Raw genomic sequence first — 20,342 nt, 5'->3', positions numbered from 1 at the left:
GAAACGCTGGGCTGGAAGAAGCACAAGCTGGAATCAAGATTGCCAGGAGAAATATCAATAACCTCAGATATGCAGATGACACCATCCTTTTGGCAGAAAGTGAAGAGGAACTAAAAAGCCTCTTGATGAAAGTGAAAGTGGAGAGTGAAAAAGTTGGCTTAAAGCTCCACATTCAGAAAACGAAGATCATGGCATCTGGTCCCATCATTTCATGGCAAATAGATGGCGAAATAGTGTAAGACTTTATTTATTTTTTTTTGGGGGGGGGAGGCTCCAAAATCACTGCAGATGGTGACTGCAGCCATGAAATTAAAAGACGCTTACTCCTTGGAAGAAAAGTTATGACCAACTTAGATAGCATATTCAAAAGCAGAGACATTACTTTGCCAGCAAAGGTCCGTCTAGTCAAGGCTATGGTTTTTCCTGTGGTCATGTATGGATGCGGGAGTTAGACTGTGAAGAAAGCTGAGCACCAATGATTTGATGCTTTTGAACTGTGGTGTTGGAGAAGACTCTAGAGAGTCCCTTGGACTGCAAGGAGAACCAACCAGTCCATTCTGAATGAGATTAGCCCTGAGATTTCTTTGCAGGTAATGATGCTGAAACAAACTCCAGTACGTTGGCCACCTCATGCAAAGAGTTGACTCATTGAAAAAGCCTCTGATGTTGGGAGGGATTGGAGGCTGGAGGAGAAGAGGACGACAGAGGATGAGATGGATGGATGGCATCACTGACTTAATGGATGTGAGTCTGAATGAACTCTGACAGTTGGTGATGGACAGGGAGGCCTGGCGTGCTGCAATTCATGGGGTAGCCCCCAATGGGACCCAGTGGCTCTGTGGGCTTAACTTATGGCTGTGGTTACCAGTTAGCTGGGTAGGGCATTGCACACTAGGACTTGTTTTTGCCCACTGCAATATTAAGCCTAGCCTACGCCAACAACCTCCAGTAAACCTGCCCTATCTGCATGCAAGATGGACACGATCCGTGTTCCAATGGTATGACTATCTTACTGCCTTGTTTGTACCCTCTATAGGGACAACGGATATCATGGTTAAGGTTGAGGCCTTAACTAATTTCATCAAACAGGCCCTCTTAGACAGTACAAAAGCCTTTCAAGCTTTGAACAAAGAACAAATTCAGAAGAGGAGGGCAGTAATTCAAAATAGGATGGAATTAGACATACTCACAGCAGCCCAAGGGGGGTCTTGCACCATAATTAAAGTTGAATGTTGTGTATACATCCCTGACCTGTCTGGAAATGTATCTACTGCCTTGGAGGATATGCACAATCAGGTGAAAGCCATGTCTAGTGAAAATCTTCCCTTTTGTACTTCGGTCCTCTCGTGGGTAAAGGGAGACTGGTGGAAAACTATTGTAACTCTTGTTATAGTAATCTTAATCATATTGCTTTGTGGGCCCTGCTTCTTACAATGCTTTGTGAATGTTTTAACCCAGAGGTTGATAGCATTCTCTCATGTGGGTGGCTGGAGGACTAAGGTGCAATATATCTCAATGAATGATGCTCGTTATGGAAATTAAGAGCATCAAGAAGGGGGAATGAAGAAGGAATTCATAGGACCTGGACCCCATCTTAGGCCTGTTCATGCTGATCATGCTTGGCCACCTCTCCTGCGGACTCTGGCCTCTATGCTTAGTGCATACGGAAACTACAGTAGAAGAATAGGACTCCCTCTGTACAGGGGAATCTTGAAGATCACATCCAGGTTACTCATCGCCTAAGAGAAAACATACTCTAATCACCCCTGCCTCTGGACAGGTCATAAATTCTTTCTGTATCTATTGGGATGTAACCACAGGCTTATTAATTATTAACTGTTTGAACACCTAACACTTGATAACACGTGAATAATGGGATTATTGTGATTGTATTTACACTTCATTTTATATAAGTCTCAAGGAAATTGGGGTGGTGGGTTTGGATATGTACACATGGGGTATAAAATATTTTCACAAATGCTGGTCAGGGTCCTTGGCTAAGAGGAGACTCTACCTTGGGCCTGCCGGTGTAATAAACTGCACTCCACTAATCTGCATTGTCCTTCTGAGTGAGTTTGTTTCCTGGAATGCGTGGCTATAACAATATCATTTCCCATACTCTCCTCTTCGTGTCTTCGTCCTTTTTCCTGTTCTTCATCGTATATGTATACATATTTGATGATCTTATGTTTTTCTTCCATATTCTATATTTTGGGATCTGACTTCATGCAGAGATGCATATCCCATTTCTATGCTAGAGTGAAGAGAGGGAATTAGAATCAGCCTCACTAGGGAAAGAGATTCTCTGGATGTCCAAGCAGTGTAGGTGTCCTGTCAGGGGAGATTGTCCTCCTCTGGGATTAGTTAACAGAAGCTTCCTATGAGACTAGACTGTGGGGATGCTTTCTGATCATTGCCCTAACTGCTTCAGCTTGGCAAAGCCATTTCATATATTGCTGAAACAGAATTATTTCATTAAAATATTACTACTACTAAGTCACTTCAGTTGTGTCCGACTCTGTGTGACCCCATAGACAGCAGCCTACCAGGCTCCCCCGTCCCTGGGATTCTCCAGGGAAGAACACTGGAGTGGGTTGCCATTTCCTTCTCCAATGCATGAAAGTGAAAAGTGAAAGTGAAGTCGCTCAGTCATGTTCGACTCTTAGAGACCCCATGGACTGCAGCCTACCAGGCTCCTCTGCCCATGGGATTTTCCAGGCAAGAGTACTGGAGTGGGGTGCCATTGCCTTCTCTGTTCATTAAAATAGCATGTTAAATTCTATTATATACATGTATAATATACATATATACATACATATTTGAATTATTTATATATCAGTCTACTGTTTAACTTTTATATATTTGCCTTTCAACCAGAGTTTCAGGGATATGTTGGGTATAAAGTAGATAATTTTTTTTTCAAATTTTCCATTTTTAATTTTTTTTTAATATAAATTTATTTATTTTAATGGAGGTTATTTACTTTACAATATTGTATTGGTTTTGCCATACATCCACATGTACCTGCCACAGGTATACACATGTTCCCCATCCTGAACCCCCCTCCCTCCTCCCTCCCCGTACCAACCCTCTGAGTCATCCCAGTGCACCAGCCCCAAGCATCCAGTGTCATGCATCGAACCTGGACTGGTGATTCATTTCATATATAATATTATACATGTTTCAATGCCATTCTCCCAAATCATCCCACCCTCTCCTTCTCCCACAGAGTCCAAAAGACTGTTCTATACATCTGTGTCTCTTTTGCTGTCTCGCGTACAGGGTTATAGTTACCATCTTTCTAAATTCTATATATATGCATTTGTATACTGTATTGTGTTTTTCTTTATAGCTTACTTCACTCTGTATAATAGGCTTCAGTTTCATTCACCTCATTAGAATTGATTCAAATGTATTCTTTTTAATGGCTGAGTAATACTCCATTGTGTATATGTACCACTGCTTTCTTATCCATTCCTCTGCTGATCTAGGTTGTTTCCATGTCCTGACTATTATAAACAGTGCTGCAACGAATATTGGGGTACACATGTCTCTTTCAATTCTCTTTCCTCGGTGTGTATGCCCAGCAGTGGGATTGCTGGGTCATAAAGCAGTTCTAGTTCCAGTTTTTTAAGGAATCTCCACACTGTTCTCCATAATGACTGTACTAGTTTGCATTTCCACCAACAGTTTAAGAACATTCCCTTTTCTCGACACCCTCTCCAGCATTTATTGCTTGCAGACTTTTGAATCACAGCCATTCTGACTGGCGTGAAATGGTATCTCATTGCGGTTTTGATTTGCATTTCTCTGATAATGAGTGATGTTGAGCATCTTTTCATGTGTTTGTTAGCCATCTGGATGTCTTCTTTGGAGAAATGTCTATTTAGTTCTTTGGCCCATTTTTTGATTGGGTTGTTTATTTTTCTGGAATTGAGCTGCAGGAGTTGCTTGTATATTTTTGAGATCGGTTGTTTGTCAGTTGCTTTGTTTGCTATTATTTTCTCCCATTCTGAAGGCTGTCTTTTCACCTTGCTTATAGCTTCCTTTGTTGTGCAGAAACTTTCAATTTTAATTAGGTCCCATTTGTTTATTTTTGCTTTTATTTCCAATATTCTGGGAGGTGGGTCATAGAGGATCCTGCTGTGATGTATGTCGGAGAGTGTTTTGCCTATGTTCTCTCCTAGAAGTTTTATAGTTTCTGGTCTTACGTTTCGATCTTTAATCCATTTTGAGTTTATTTTTGTGTATGGTGTTAGAAAGTGATCTAGTTTCATTCTTTTACAAGTGGTTGATCAGTTATCCCAGCACCACTTGTTAAAGAGATTGTCTTTAATCTATTGTATATTCTTGCCTCCTTTGTCAAAGATAAGGTGTCCATATGTGTGTGGATTTATCTCTGGGCTTTCTATTTTGTTCCATTGATCTATATTTCTGGTTTTGTGCCAGGACCGTGCTGTCTTGATGACTGTAGCTTTGTAGTAGAGCCTGAAGACAGGCGGGTTGATTCCTCCAGTTCCATTCTCCTTTCTCAAGATTGCTTTGGCTATTCGAGGTCTTTTGTATTTCCATACAAATTGTGAAATTATTTGTTCTAGCTCTGTGAAAAATACCGTTGGTGGCTTGATAGGAATTGCATTGAATCTATAGATTGCTTTGGTCAGTATACTCATTTTCACTATAGTGATTCTTCCGATCCTTGAACATGGTATATTTCTTCATCTATTAGTGTCCTCTTTGATTTCTTTCACCAGTGTTATATAGTTTTCTATATATCAGTCTTTAGTTTCTTTAGGTAGATATATTCCTAAGTATTTTATTCTTTTCGTTGCAATGGTTGTTTCCTTAATTTCTCTTTCTATTTTCTGATATTAGTGTATAGGAATGCAATTTCTTAAACAAAACAGACTTTCCCTCTCCTTTGTGAATGCATGCATGCTAATTCACTTCAGTCACATGCAACTCTTTGTGACCCTATGAACTGTAGCCCACCAGGCTCCTCTGACAATGCAATTCTCCAGGCAAGAATATTGGTATGACCTGCCATTCCCTTCTCTAGGGGATTGTCCCAACTCAGTGACAGGAGCTACATCGCTTATGTCTCCTGCATTGGCAGATGGGTTCTTTACCACTAGGGCCTCCTGGAAAGCCCTCCCTCTCCAACTGTGACAGTCAAATCTTGTATATGCCTTCAAGTCCAACACATTTGTCATTTGATTCAACAGACTTTATTTTCCCTATCAAATCACTGCAAAAAATTGCTGGCTCTTCTTGTAAAGCACTTCTTCTTCTTCTTCTTCTTCTTCTTCTTCTTCTTCTTCTTCTTCTTCTTCTTCTTCTTCTTCTTCTTCTTCTTCTTCTTCTTTTTACCTTTTTGTGGCACTTATTTGATAGTTTATATAACAGTTACTTGGAATTGTGTCTCATCTCTATTCTAACGCCACGTTTTCAGAGGCCTTAGACATTTTTTTCCCCCACCCTAGATGTTTTGTGCTCTTTTTGGCTGTTGTAGTACTTTTAAAAATTGATGATTAGTCAAGTTAGATTATCTACAGGATTCTTTTTAACAATAGCATAACTGATAAGTAAGTAAGTAAGTGTTAGCTGCTCAGTCGTGCCCAACTCTTTGAGACCCCATGGACTGCAGCCCACCAGGCTCCTCTGTCCATGAGATTTTCCAGGCAAGGATACTGGAGTGGGTTGCCATTTCCTTCTTCAGGGGATCCTCCTAACCCAGGGATCAAACCTGAGTCTCCTGCACTGCAGGCAGATTCTTTACTGACTGAGCTACAAGGAAGTCCCTGTATAACTAAGTTCTCATCAATATTAAGAATCAATTAATACATTTTGAGTCAAATAAGAAGCTAACAAAAATAAATGAAGATGTCATCTCATCCATTCATGGCCTCTTTAACTTTAGACCGCTAGGTGTTCTATCACTGCGCACATTTCTTAATATGTATATTTTTTCCTCAGTAATCCATAGTTGTCTTCTTTTGAAATTGTTAACATTTCATTCCAATTTTCAAGCATGTTTTTATCTGCTATTTACTCTTTAGCACACACTCCAACACAGAAATTACAGGAAAAATATTTCCTCTATATTTATCCCAATTCAAAACATAACCTGTATTGCTGAGTGCTTCTCTCTGTCTCCTTTTGTCTATGTATATGTTTAATACATTCAAACCTTGATGTCACCTTCACTGTCTTACAATTTATTGCTACATATTGGCTTAACTGCTGAAGCCATTAAGTGATATGTGCATGCATTTGAGGAGACAATATGGTTGCGAATCTCAAAAGATAGTCTCCAGCCTCTTTTATAAAATTCAAAATTTTAACAAGGTTAGCACTACATCAATTCCAGAAAATGAATTACAATTTTAAGGACAGGGTTATAATTATGATTTTTTAAAGTAATACTAGTGTAAATTCAATTGTGTATTTTCCACACCTGGGGATGGGCATTAAAAATAATTGTTTTTTTTTTTTTTGACAAAAGATCTCAATAATGAAATAAAAAAATAAAATGAACTAATTTAATCTTTCCTGTAGGAAGCAAATTAAAGCTTTATCTTATTTCTTTCTCTGAAAATTAATAGATTTGAAAAGCAGGACTTGTAAAAAGCCTCACTTGTATTATTAATATAAGCATCTAAATTGAAAATAAGAAAGTACTTTATGAAAATATTGATGTGGTAATGACTTGGCAATTTTGGAGTGCAATAGAAAATATCTTCTTATAGCTACTATTCCATTTTTCATTGTTGCATCACATTTTAAAAAATACCTAGTGTAATTCAAAAACACACAAAGCACAATCATATTTAAGAGATGGAGAAGGAAATTAAGGAAAATAAAAGAGCACCTGCTATGTGATTCAAAACATTCATGACTGTTGTTAATAATGGAAAGAAAATTGAAAGGTTGTAAGTAAGCTTTTTATTGAGGATGTGGTGAGTCATATCACACTTTTGTTACATTTCTTTAGCAATTTCCACAATAAACAGCTAAATCGAGCACTGTCCAGCTTTAGAGAGAAGAGAAATGGTGGCCAGGAGATCATGGTATCATTTGTACAAGTTAACACATATAGTAAGTTGCAGGCCCAGGAATTAAACCATGGCTCTTCTTTTCTCACTATTTTTAAAATAAATTAGTTTTTTTGAATACCAAAGCACATAAAGATAGTGCTGAATTGTTAGGGATCAGTGAATATCAAAGAATTATCCATCCCAATAATATGATATTAGAAGAACAATTTTGCAAGATTAAAATATGGCAATATGCAAGATTAAAATATATTAGGCAATAACGGTGATACATTGCTACTTTCAAATAACTTTATTTTCTGCTTCAATTAATGAAGAAAAATATAAAGGTAAATTAGATATGTTTTTAATTGTTTTATATTTATTTATTTGGCTGTTCCAGGTCTTAGTTTCCAGCGTGCAGGATCTGTTCATTATGGCATGTAAACTCTTAGAGGCATATGGGATGTACTTCCCTGCCTGGGGATAGAACTCAGGCCTCTTGCATTGGGAACATGAAGTCTTAACTACTGGACCATGAGGGAAGTCCTTAAAAATACTTTTTGAAATACTTAAAGTAAGGATTATTATTTTCTTCACCTATTTCCTAAACTGCTTTAAAGGCTTTTCTGGAGTAAATACTTTTATTTCTATTTGTCAGTGTAATCAAAATATGGCTGCAGATAAGTGGAGAGTATTGATAGAACAGAATCCTTCAGGAACATTCCTCTATGGTACATTTTTGTTTATCACAAAATCAAATTTTTAGATAAAAAATTTACAATAATTTGGTGAGTCATCACTGTACAAAATATTCACTAATCACTCTCACTTTTATGTTTCTCTAATATTTAAAAAAAGTCTAATCTTACCTATAATGCTAAAAAAAAAAAAGTTTATCTCACAATTATTCCATTAAGCTAACCCAATGGACAGGGAGGCATGGCGTGCTGCAATTCATGGGGTTGCAAAGAGTTGGACACGACTGAGCGACTGAACTGAACTGAACTGAACAGGAAGGAAAATACTTTTTAACTGATGAATTAAAATATTTAACAGGCACCAGAAATGCACTATTCTAAAGTCTGGGGATATCCACAGATCAAAAGTGCAAGAAATCATATGTTCATGGTATAGGCATTGTAGTGAGAGATAAGTAGTAAAGATGAACTATTGTACAAAAATAAATTGATACCATTCATTTAATGAAGAATGTTATGATTCAAAATTTAACTGATTAAGGGCAAAGGGAATGATGGGGATTGTTAGTAGTTATTATTTTAGTTTAAGAAATCTGTAGACCTTCATTGAGGAGATAACATGTTTTTGAGGCCTGAGTGATATGAAGCATGTGTGTATCTAGGGAAATACTAACAAACTGAAAGCAGGTGACATATAAAGGTGATAAGAGTAAATTATTCTCTCAAAGAACTGAAGGTATACAAGCGTGGACAGATAATCATCAAAATCTTCATAAGACATTGTAAGTCAAGTATACTCCCATAGAAATTAATTTTAAAAATCTTCATAAGAAAAATAATGCAATTCAAGCATTAAAAAATGAGATAAAAATTAATTGTATAGTGTGTAGAAGAAATTGGCTCTCGTGTTCTGACACTGAATGCAAATAAAGTAAAAGTAATATTACCTCTATTGAGCTTTGTTAATATAGGAAATTTTGTTCACTTTATATATTACCTTATTTAATAATAACACAAGTGGGAGACCTCAAGTATGTTAAATTATTCTATATCCACAGCTCCCTTAAAAAGTATTATTATTTCCATTTTACAGTTTAGGATTAGATAGTAACTGCCAGTTATCAAAGAGGCAATAGTAATTGCCCCAAATTACACAGCAAGTATTGAAAATACAATTCAAGCCCAAGTCTTTTAGATTCCCCCTCTATTTCATCCCTATGACATGTTATCTTAGCTCAAATAGAAAGTCAGAACGTAAAATGTAGAAGATCCTTTGATGCCAGTTTAAGGAATTTGCTTTTATCTGGAAAGCAATGCAGAAACCTGAAGCAAAAATTCCACCCTTTCTCTGCAACCTCATTGTATCTCGCTCTCTTTTTCTGTGTGTGCTTCAAAGTTTTCAAGCCCCTTTGAGTCCCTGGGTCTTTTCTAATTCCATTATTCCTATATTTATTTGCTACACATTCTTCAAATCTCAGCTGTAATATAATTTCTTTTGTAAATTCTTCCCTGACCATGAAGTCTTCTGTAAGCTACTGTATTTTATTTTTATATCAATTAAAAACATATGTGGAATGAATGAATTAATGAATAAATGAAGTACATGAGTGCAAAGTTGAATATTAAGAAGACATGGTTCTACCAGAAAATATCTCACGAGTAGAGAGACAAAAAAATAGTTTTCATCAAAACGGAAAGGTTTGACTGCAGAAGTAGAAGAGGGAATTGAAAGAAAAGGATAAGGAAGAAGGATGTCAAAAGAGAGTCTATACAAAGATTTTAAAACCCAGGAAAACAGGAAAATATGAGACTTGTGGTTATAAAGGGAGATAATTTTAAAGGATTACTACTTGGACAATGAAGAAAACAATTTCAGTTGAAGACACATTGAATTTGAGGTAGTAGAAATGTTGAATTCAAGGAATTTGAATACACAAATTGTACTGTTCAGTAAAGAATTGGAATTAATCAGGCAAAATACTTGTAAACACCTTTTAATTTCCCAGACTCTAAGGAATTCAAATCAAATAATTTTAAACGATACATTATTGAGTGTGTGTATCTGATTCAAGGACTTGTCCTTGAGTAACTTGGTGATAAAGTTAGAAATCTCTAATTAGAAGTGTTTATAAATGAATCCTAGATAATTGTTAGAGTCTGGCAGAATCATTATTTGGCTAGTAATACATTGTGTTACATTATTTATCAGTAATTTGAAAGTGAAAGTTAAGTCGCTCAGTCGTGTCCGACTCTTTGTGACCCCGTGGACTGTAGCCCACCAGACTTCTCCATCCATGGGATTCTCCAGGCAAGAATACTGGAGTGGGTTGCCATTTCCTTCTCCAGGGGATCTTTCCAACCCAGGGATTGAATCCAGGTCTCCTGCATTGCAGGCAGACGCTTTAACCTCTGAGCCACCAGTACACACTAAATCAGTAGTTCAAACGCATGTAAAAATAAACCCATTTTTCTGTGGTTGGAGATTATGTGTTCAGATTTGAGGCAAATAAATGGCAATGTTAAAAAATATTTCAGTCAAAGAGTGTATGTTAAGATTCTTTTGTGTGTGCCTAGAAATGTGTTGCTTGCCTTTCATAGACACAGTCCATGGTGTTCGTTAGTGAACCAAAACACAACCCGAAGATATTCGTTCAACCTTCTTGAGTAATTATTGTGTTTGTTGATGACAAAAATGCTAACTGGTGAATCAGAAACCGTAAAGATTTTTTTTTTTTTCAAAATTACAATGGTGAGGAAATGTTAACCTAGATTTCCTGAACCTATTTCTCATTTTCCACAGACTATCTTTGAAATCCTAATGCTCCCTGAAGGCAGAAGTGAGAATGAGCATATTGCACATTATGAGATCCGTTGCTATGATAAGCTATCTATTCTATTCCTTCTTTTTCTCAGACCAAGATTGTCTTAATATCATTTTATTAACCTCCATCTTCTCATTTCTTTATCATATGTTATATTTATCATCAGAATATCTTACCTTAGGTATGTATTATTAATATCTTCTAGGGAAATTTCAAACACAAATCTTCAGAGATCAAGCCCCTTCTAGATTTTTCCCCAGATACATTGCTAGGATAATGAAAAAGCAGAGGTATTATGAGGGGTATTATGGTAGGTATTACATGGCTACCAGAACTTACACACACACACACTGAAGCAAAAGCCCTGACAGTTTTTGTTGTTGTTGTTGTTCTTTTTTTTTCCTATTCTCTTTTTGTAATGCAAGTGCCTGACTTAAGCTTTGATTGCAGACACATCTGTTCAGAGGCAGCTACTTCAAAGGTTAAACATATCACCAACTACAGGACTAGATGAAGAGCCATGTCAGCTTCCCAAACTGAGCCTCTTTTGTTTTAGAATCTTGGTTGATTTTAATAACTGACCATATGGGCTACTTGGTTTTGGTTCTATTTCTATACAGTAAATTCTGCTATGTTTTAAATTCATCAATAATGAGTAAACACACAAAAACCTAGACTACCACCCTCGACTCCAATTAAAGCAGAACTCTAGGCCCCTGTGCTCTTTCTTTCTCTATACTCTTAACCTTGTTGTATGGCCCCAGGTGTGCTGTGTAATTTCCAGGTCTTGTCAGTAATAAATCTCAATTTTTTTCTTTTTTCAGTTTCCTAGTGGTTTTTACTGAAGGCCATCTCGCAATCATAATAGGAGCCACAGAAGCTGGTCCAACCACAACATTTCTTATTGATAGGGTAAAATCTGCACAATACACACATACACACACACATGCACACACACACCACATACACACACACATACACACACACCCTGAAATAACCAGTGAAGTCTATTTTCATCTGATAAAATATTCATACTCCCTTCACTCCCTAACATGACTTTCAGAGTCTGAACTAAATTTTCCAGATGCTAAATATTTATAAAAATTGATTTTGAAGCTAAAAATTAAAATAACCTAAAGAATATACTGATATATCCAATATATATTGGGCTGCAACAGCAGTTATTAATTTTTAATCAATATGATATACTTTGTGCTCAATATTTTACCTTCAGTAGTATGCTTTGATGATGCTATAAACTTTTCTAATAATAAGAAAAAAATCCTTCTAAGCATTCAAAAAAACAAATTCCTGAGACTATATTCATTTGGGTAAAAATTTATAAATTTTTACACGAGCTTTGTATTAGTTTTTAAAGGTATTGATATGAAGAGTGGAAAAAGTAAAGATGGTGTATCATATAGATGTGAAATTTTCCATAATTATAGATCAGTGGGAAATTGTTAACCTCTCTGTGTCTCAAATTTATCATCTGTGAAATGGAAAAAGTCATGCCTACTTTCAAATATTAAATTATTTCATGCAGGGTAACCCTCGGATAGGGGACTAGGAGAATTACTATCATTATTCTGTTACTTTTTAAATTGGTTTCTACTTTAAACATATGCTACCCATTACAAGGAGTTTTCTCTACCCCTTTCCTTTTCTCTTACTTTTTATTCCTTCTTCTTTATATGTCTCCTTTATGCTTATTCTTCAAAGACATTCTATAGAAAAGAAGAAATAGAAAAATCTAGTATGAGAGTTGATCAGAGTTTGAAAGGGCAACCACTTTCTTTATCCTCCATAAGTCCAGAAATAATGACAGCTAAAATATTATGTTCTTCATTTCTTAAGAAATTCCTTAAAACTGACTCATTCTTTGAAATATGTAGATGCTTTCATAGTGTTTTATAATACAGTCCATCACAGGTGTATTAAAGCAAAAATGAAGTGTTAATTACATAAACCATATAGTGGGCACTCTGGCTCACCAACTAATCTCCCATATGCCTTTCCTCCTTCCTAACAGATCTTTGACTTTTTCTGGATTTCTACTCTTCTCATGAAGAATCTATTCGGCTTAGGGGAAATTAGTCCCAGGAGTGAGCCTCAGATGGTTTCAGTGAATCCATCATTGCATTACCTTCATGTCACACATTCAGTAGAGGCACATGGCCAGAGCAACCTATAAAGCTCAGGATGCTTGATTGCAATGCTGAGATTGAAGCATCCTCTCTATTTTCTTTCTTCTGGAAGGAGCTATACATGAAAGTAGGACTCAAAATGGCTGCAAGGATTTAATCACCCATGTGAGGATAAAATCAATACACAGAAGAAAGCAAACTCAATAAAATCATAGAAATTATAATCAGAATCTTAAATTTTCTACCACTTTTCATTTCATGTTTTATGAAAGAATCAAATTTCTAATTTTAGAGCCTTGGGTGGGTTTCCTATTGCTGCTGCTAAGTTGCTTCAGTCGTGTCAGACTCTGTGTGACCCCATAGACAGCAGCCTACCAGGCTCCGCCATCCCTGGGATTCTCCAGGCAAGAGTACAGGAGTGGGTTGTCATTACTTACACACAAAGCCATCCGAAATATTAAAGGATAAGATTTGAAAACTTCAGTGTAATGAGAAAAATTGAGGTTTGAGTTAAGCAATATGACATGTCAGGTCTGTCAGTTAAGTTGTTTATTACAGAATTAGAAGTTGTCCTCAGATCTCCTTACTTCCCTTTGTTACCCTTTGTCTCAGAGTAAGGGCTTGCAGTAAAGTTCATAAAGAGAAAGCATAGAGTTCCAATGTTATCATATTGTTTCACTATGTTAAGATATGTATAAAAACCCTGTTGATTTCAAAGGAAATCATGTCTCCTGTTCTTGTCTCTGTGGATTTAATTACATGCTTGCCACTCTAGAATTTATATTTTAAGTCTAAATATTTCAACTGAACTCCTCACCAACATACTTACATATGCCATTTAACTCTGAGAGTGTATTAACTGAGACTAATAAAGCCAACTAAAATATCATTATAAAGATGAGGTGAGGACTTGTGATGTGTGAGATTGTTTATGCCATTACTCTTTGGAGATTTATTACTGATGTGACATGCCAATAATTGCTCTTCATTTTTTTTTTTTTAAGTACCTTGAACTTAAAACATGTCTCTGGCTAGTTTCTTTGATTTACAGTTCATGAAATTGTTAATCAATCTTCTAGACCACAATAATGTTTTAATATATTTTCTGATAATATAGGTTAGTTATTTCTGTAATATGCTATCCCAAACTTAGTGGCTTAAAAAAAATTAAACAAGTAAAATAAAAGAAATTATATTAAAATTTAAATTATAATAAAGAAAATGAAACAATAAAATAACTAAAAGAAAAATAAAAATGAGGAAAAAACAACCAAAAAAGAGAAAAAAAAATTTTTTTAAATCCTTGTTATTATTCATGAGCCTATGTATTGACTGTGTGGTTCTGCTGATCTGGGCTGGATGTCCAGGCATTTTAGGCCTTCTTCATCCATCTGTGGACAGTGGTAACGTCAGTTTGAATGATCGTCTGTGATTGATTCATCTCATCTTTTAGGAAAAAAGTCTGGATTTGTCTCATGGCAGAGGCAGCATTCCAAGAAGAGCTCTAGATTCCTTGAGATCTAGATCCAGAACTGGCTTATTGATTGTCTAGTCATGTATTTTTAAATTCCCTCAGTGTTCTACCATAAACTTTATTCATCAATTTTCTTTTTTTTTTACAAAACTTATGATCATTAGGCCTGCATCCATCTCCTTTTATAAGATAAATAGGCAAAAGACCATAGGATAAGGATTGCTTCCCACACTCCATCAATAACAAGACAATGACAACAGTAATCATTACTGAAGACAACACTATTTAATTTCTGTAATATTTGAAGTTTTCCTTAAAGCACATTTAGGAATGGATCAAGTATTTTACCAAATACCAGTTCCTTGCTTCTAAAATGATTTAAGATGATATTATGAAGAAAGAACAAGTTGAACTAAGTATAAATTGTTAAGAGTGAAGGCCCTGTGACCAGCCACAGGTTCGGTGCTTTGCTTCAAAGATTCACAGGACTCGGCATATAGTAGTACTGAATGGCTGAGATTTATTGCAGAGATACAGCAAGGATACAGAGCTGATTCAGTAAGGGAAAAAGACACATTAAGCAGAGTCTGGATGAATTTGTGGGCAGACTTCCCAAGCTTTCCCTGAGGGGCCTCATAGAGCATGCCCTCCTTCCAGCAGGGTAATGTATAATAACATAAGCACAGTGTTTCTACTCAGGAAAGAGTTGTTTGATTCTATTGTTTTCATTGGGAGCTGGTTACACAGACACAAAATCATAATTATTGCAACTCTATACTCCCAGAAAGAGAAGTGAGTGTTTAGTGCCCCAAGTGAGCAAAATAATCTTACCAATAGAGGAAATTGTTCAAAAGCCAATGTGCCAGGGAGTCAAGGCCCATCCCTATATACAGGTCTTTCTAAGGAAAATAACCTGCATAATACCTAAAAATTGCTGGAAGCCAAATAAAATAGAATCAGCATTGTTGCTAATGTAAACAATGATTTGGGGAAAAAAAAAAAACTTGAGAAGAATACCTAAATATTTAATCAGTAGACAAAGATAAAAAGCTATCAAAAACATGAAAATTGAAAAAGTGAGACATAAAGTAGAAAACAAAATACAGATACAGTTAAAAACAATCTTTACTCCCTTGTTTTTCATAAGAGGCAAAAAGAGCAAAATGTGACAGAAACAAAGATCTAACTTTATTGTGAAAAAAGGTTTTTTTAGTCTAATATAGGTCAATAGTTTTAATATCACCAGTTTAAGGCAAATTATAATTTTTTTAAGTTGTAAATATATTAAAATTATAAATATTAAGAATAAGAAGGGCTTCCCTGTAGCTCAGGTGGTAAAGAATCCACCTGCAATGTGGGGGAATAAGAATGTAAATACTTGTGTTGTAGAAATGTGTTGGTTTTATGTTCCATTTGGTGCTCAAAAAAATGAAAATCTCTTTAATTCATTTTGTTTATTTATTTAATACTTTTTTTAAAAAAGTATTTTTAAATTGAAGGAAAATTGCTTTACAGAATTCTGTTGTTTTCTGTCAAATTCAACATGAATCAGCCATAGGTATACACATATCCCCTCACTTTGGAACTTCCCTCCCATCTCCTTCCCACTTAAACCTCTAGATTGCTGCAGAGCCCCTGTTTCACTGAGCCACACAGCAAATCCTGTTGGCTATCTATTTTACACGTGGTAATGTAAGTTTCCATGTTATTCTCTTCATACATTTCACCCTTTCATCCCTTTCCTCCTATCCATAAGTCTTTTTAAAATGAGAGTATGAACATGAAAACAAGATTGTACATAATAAATGCATAAATATATCAAAATTTGGATCTAAGAGATGATGGCATTCATCCCTTATCTTAAGCAAAACAGTTCAGTTCAGTTCACTTCAGTTGCTCACTCGTGTCCAACTCTTTGCGACCCCATGAATCGCAGCACGCCAGGCCTCCCTGTCCATCACCATCTCCCGGAGCTCACTCAGACTCACGTCCATCGAGTCGGTGATGCTATCCAGCCATCTCATCCTCGGTCGTCCCCTTCTCCTCCTGCCCCTAATCCCTCCCAGCATCAGAGTCTTTTCCAATGAGTCAACTCTTCGCATGAGGTGGCCAAAGTACTGGAGCTTCAGCTTTAGCATTATTCCTTCGAAAGAAATCCCAGGGCTGATCTCCTTCAGAATGGACTGGGTGGATCTCCTTGCAGTCCAAGGGACTCTCAAGAGTCTTCTCCAACACCACAGTTCAAAAGCATCAATTCTTCGGCGCTCAGCCTTCTTCACAGTCCAACTCTTACATCCATACATGACCACAGGAGAAACCATAGCCTTGACTACAGGGACCCTAGTCGACAAAGTAATGTCTCTGCTTTTGAATATACTATCTAGGTTGGTCATAACTTTCCTTCCAAGGAGTAAGTGTCTTTTAATTTCATGGCTGCAGTCACCATCTGCTGTGATTTTGGAGCCCCAAAAAATAAAGTCTGACACTGTTTCTACGGTATCCCCATCTATTTCCCATGAAGTGATGGGACCAGATGCCATGATCTTCGTTTTCTGAATGTTGAGCTTTAAGTCAACTTTTCCACTCTCCTCTTTCACTTTCATCAAGAGGCTTTTTAGCTCCTCTTCACTTTCTGCCATAAGGGTTGTGTAATCTGCATATCTGACGTTATTGATATTTCTCCTGGCAATCTTGATTCCAGCTTGTGTTTCTTCCAGGCCAGCGTTTCTCATGATGTACTCTGCATAGAAGTTAAGTAAGCAGGGTGACAATGTACAGCCTTGACGCACTCCTTTTCCTATTTGGAACCAGTCTGTTGTTCCATGTCCAGTTCTAACTGTTGCTTCCTGACCTGCATACAGATTTCTCAACAGGCAGGTCAGGTGGTCTGGTATTCCCATCTCTTTCAGAATTTTCCACAGTGTATTGTGATCCACACAGTCAAAGGCTTTGGCATAGTTCATAAAGCAGAAATAGGTGTTTTTCTAGAACTCTCATGCTTTTTCCATGATCCAGTGGATGCTGGCAATTTGACCTCTGGTTCCTCTGCCTTTTCTAAAACCAGCTTGAACATCAGGGAGTTCATGGTTCACGTATTGCTGAAGCCTGGCTTGAAGAATTTTGAGCATTACTTTACTAGCATGTGAGATGAGTACAACTGTGCGGTAGTTTGAGCATTCTTTGGTATTGCCTTTCTTTGAAATTGGAATGAAAACTGGCCTTTTCCAGTCCTGTGGCCACTGCTGAGTTTTCCAAATTTGCTGGCATACTGAGTGCAGCACTTTCACAGCATAATCTTTCAGATTGTGAAATAGCTCAACTGGAATTCCATCACCTCCGCTAGCTTTGTTCGTAGTGATGCTTTCTAAGGCCCACTTGACTTCACATTCCAAGATGTCTGCTTCTAGAGTAGTGATCTCCTCATAATGATTATCTGGATCATGAAGATCTATTTTTGTACAGGTCTTCTGTGTATTCTTGCCACCTCTTCTTAATATCTTCTGCTTCTGTTAGGTCCATACCATTTCTGTCCTTAATTGAGCCCATCTTTGCATGAAATATTCCCTTGGTATCTCTAATTTTCTTGAAGAGATGTCTTGTCTTTCCCATTCTGTTGTTTTCCTCTATTTCTTTGCATTGATCGCTGAGGAAGGCTTTCTTATCTCTCCTTGCTATTCTTTGGAACTCTGCATTCAGATGCTTATATCTTTCCTTTTCTCCTTTGCTTTTCACCTCTCATTTTTTCATAGCTATTTGTAAGGCCTCCCCAGACAGCCATTTTCCTTTTTTGCATTTCTTTTCTATGGGGATGGTCTTGATCCCTGTCTCCTGTATAATGTCATGAACCTCATTCCATAGTTCATCAGGCTCTCTATCTATCAGATCTAGGCCCTTAAATCTATTTCTCACTTCCACTGTATAATCATAAGGGATTTGATTTATGGCATACTTGAATGGCCTAGCGTTTTTCCCTACTTTCTTCAATTTAAGTCTGAATTTGGCAATAAGGAGTTCATGATCTGAGCCACAGTCAGCTCCTGGTCTTGTTTTGCTTGACTGTATAGAGCTTCTCCATCTTTGGCTGCAAAGAATATAATCAATCTGATTTCAGTGTTGACCATCTGGTGATGTCCATGTGTAGAGTCTTCTCTTGTGTTGTTGGAAGAGGGTGTTTGCTATGACCAGTGCATTTTCTTGGCAAAGCTCTATTAGTCTTTGCCCTGCTTCATTCTGCATTCCAAGGCCAAATTTGCCTGTTACTCCAGGTGTTTCTTGACTTCCTACTTTTGCATTCCAGTCCCCTATAATGAAAAGGACATCTTTTTTGGGTGTTAGTTCTAAAAGGTTTTGTAGGTCTTCATAAGACCATTCAACTTCAGTTTCTTCAGCATTACTGGTTGGGGCATAGACTTGGATTACTGTGATACTGAATGGTTTGCCTTGGAAACGAACAGAGATCATTCTGTCGTTTTTGAGATTGCATCCAAGTACTGCATTTCTGACTCTTTTTTGACCAGGATGGCCACTTCATTTCTTCTGAGGGATTCCTGCCCACAGTAGTAGATATAATGGTCACCTGAGTTAAATTCACCCATTCCAGTCCTTTTTAGTTCACTGATTCCTAGAATGTCAACATTCACCCTTGCCATCTCTTGTTTGACCACTTCCAATTTGCCTTGATTCATGGACCTGACATTCCAGGTTCCTATGCAATATTGCTCTTTACAACATTGGATCTTGCTTCTATCACCAGTCACATCCACAGCTGGGTATTGTTTTTGCTTTGGCTCCATCCCTTCATTCTTTCTGGAGTTATTTCTCCACTGATCTCCAGTAGCATATTGGGCACCTAATGACCTGGGGAGTTCCTCTTTTGGTATCCTATAATTTTGCCTTTTCATACAGTTCATGAGGTTCTCAAGGCAAGAATACTGAAGTGGCTTGCCATTCCCTTCTCCAGCCGACCACATTCTGTCAGACCTCTCCACCATGACCCATCCGTCTTGGGTTGCCCCACGGGCATGGCTTGGTTTCATTGAGTTAGACAAGGCTGTGGTCCTAGTGTGATTAGATTGACTAGTTTTCTGTGAGTATGGTTTCAGTGTGTCTGCCCTCTGATGCTCTCTTGCAACACCTACCATCTTACTTGGGTTTCTCTTACCTTGGGCTTGGGGTATCTCTTCATGGCTACTCCAGCAAGGCACAGCTGTTGCTCCTTACCTTGGATGAGGGGTATCTCCTTACCACTGCTGTTCCTGACCTACAACGTGGGATAGCTCCTCTAGGCCCTCCTGTGCCTGCTCAGCCACCTCTCCTTGGATTGCTTCTCCCAGCCTTGGGCCCTGGCCTTGGGCATGTGTGGCTCCTCCCAGCTGCCACTCACGGCCTCAGGCTCGGGGTGGCTCCTCAGGGTCACCACCCTTGACCTCGGATGCGGAGTGTCTCCTCCAGGCCACCACTGGCCTGGGATGCGGGGTGTCTCCTCTTGGCTGCCACACCTGACCTCGGTCACGCGATAGCTCCTCCCGGCCGCCGCCCCTGACTCAGATGCGGGGTGTCTCCTCCAGGCCGCCACTGGCCTCAGACGCGGGGTGTCTCCTCCTGGCCACCGCCCTGACCTCGCACGCGGGGTAGCTCCTTCCGGCCATCACTAACCTCAGACGCAGGGTAGCTCCTCTCAGCCGCGCTTAAGTGCTCCGGCTCGCAGCCGCCTGCGCTTTTGGAAATACAGTTAAAAGGGTGTGAAATGGTGCTCAGTCTCTTTAGTTGTGTCCGACTCTTGCTTCCCCAAAACTGTAGCTCACCAGGTTCTTCTGTCCATGGGATTTCCAAGGCAAGAATACTGAAGTGTGTTGCCATTTCCTTCTCTAGGGGATCTTCCCAATAACTTTTCGGACACCATTTCCATAAATGAAGATAGGACTTAAAGAGAACAATGACATGTCTCAGAGAAAAATGGCATATCTGGATATAACCATCCCCATTAAAAGATAGAGTGCTCAGAAATAATCCAAAGTGGGATCTATATATGAATGACTTTTAAAACAACACACACACACACACACACACACACACACACAGAATAAAAAGTAGAGAAACCTAATACATCAAAAGTCTAAAAATAATATACTTTGCAAGAAGAATTATTCTAGGAATTTAAAGAC

General features: G+C 37.8%; 1 protein-coding gene across 1 annotated transcript; it reads left to right on the top strand.

Annotated features, from left to right (window-relative positions):
* Positions 1-774: 774 nt before the first annotated feature.
* On the top strand, positions 775-1,542 carry LOC138078574 (endogenous retrovirus group PABLB member 1 Env polyprotein-like). Its single transcript, XM_068971406.1, has one exon. It carries the CDS (start codon positions 775-777, stop codon positions 1,540-1,542), a length of 768 nt encoding a protein of 255 aa, XP_068827507.1.
* Positions 1,543-20,342: the final 18,800 nt, after the last annotated feature.

The sequence above is a fragment of the Capricornis sumatraensis genome, chromosome 4 (assembly GCF_032405125.1).
Source record: "Capricornis sumatraensis isolate serow.1 chromosome 4, serow.2, whole genome shotgun sequence".
In the NCBI taxonomy this organism is placed as follows: domain Eukaryota; kingdom Metazoa; phylum Chordata; class Mammalia; order Artiodactyla; family Bovidae; genus Capricornis; species Capricornis sumatraensis.
Note: the sequence above shows the minus strand (reverse complement) of the source record. Positions and strands in the feature narration are given on the sequence as shown.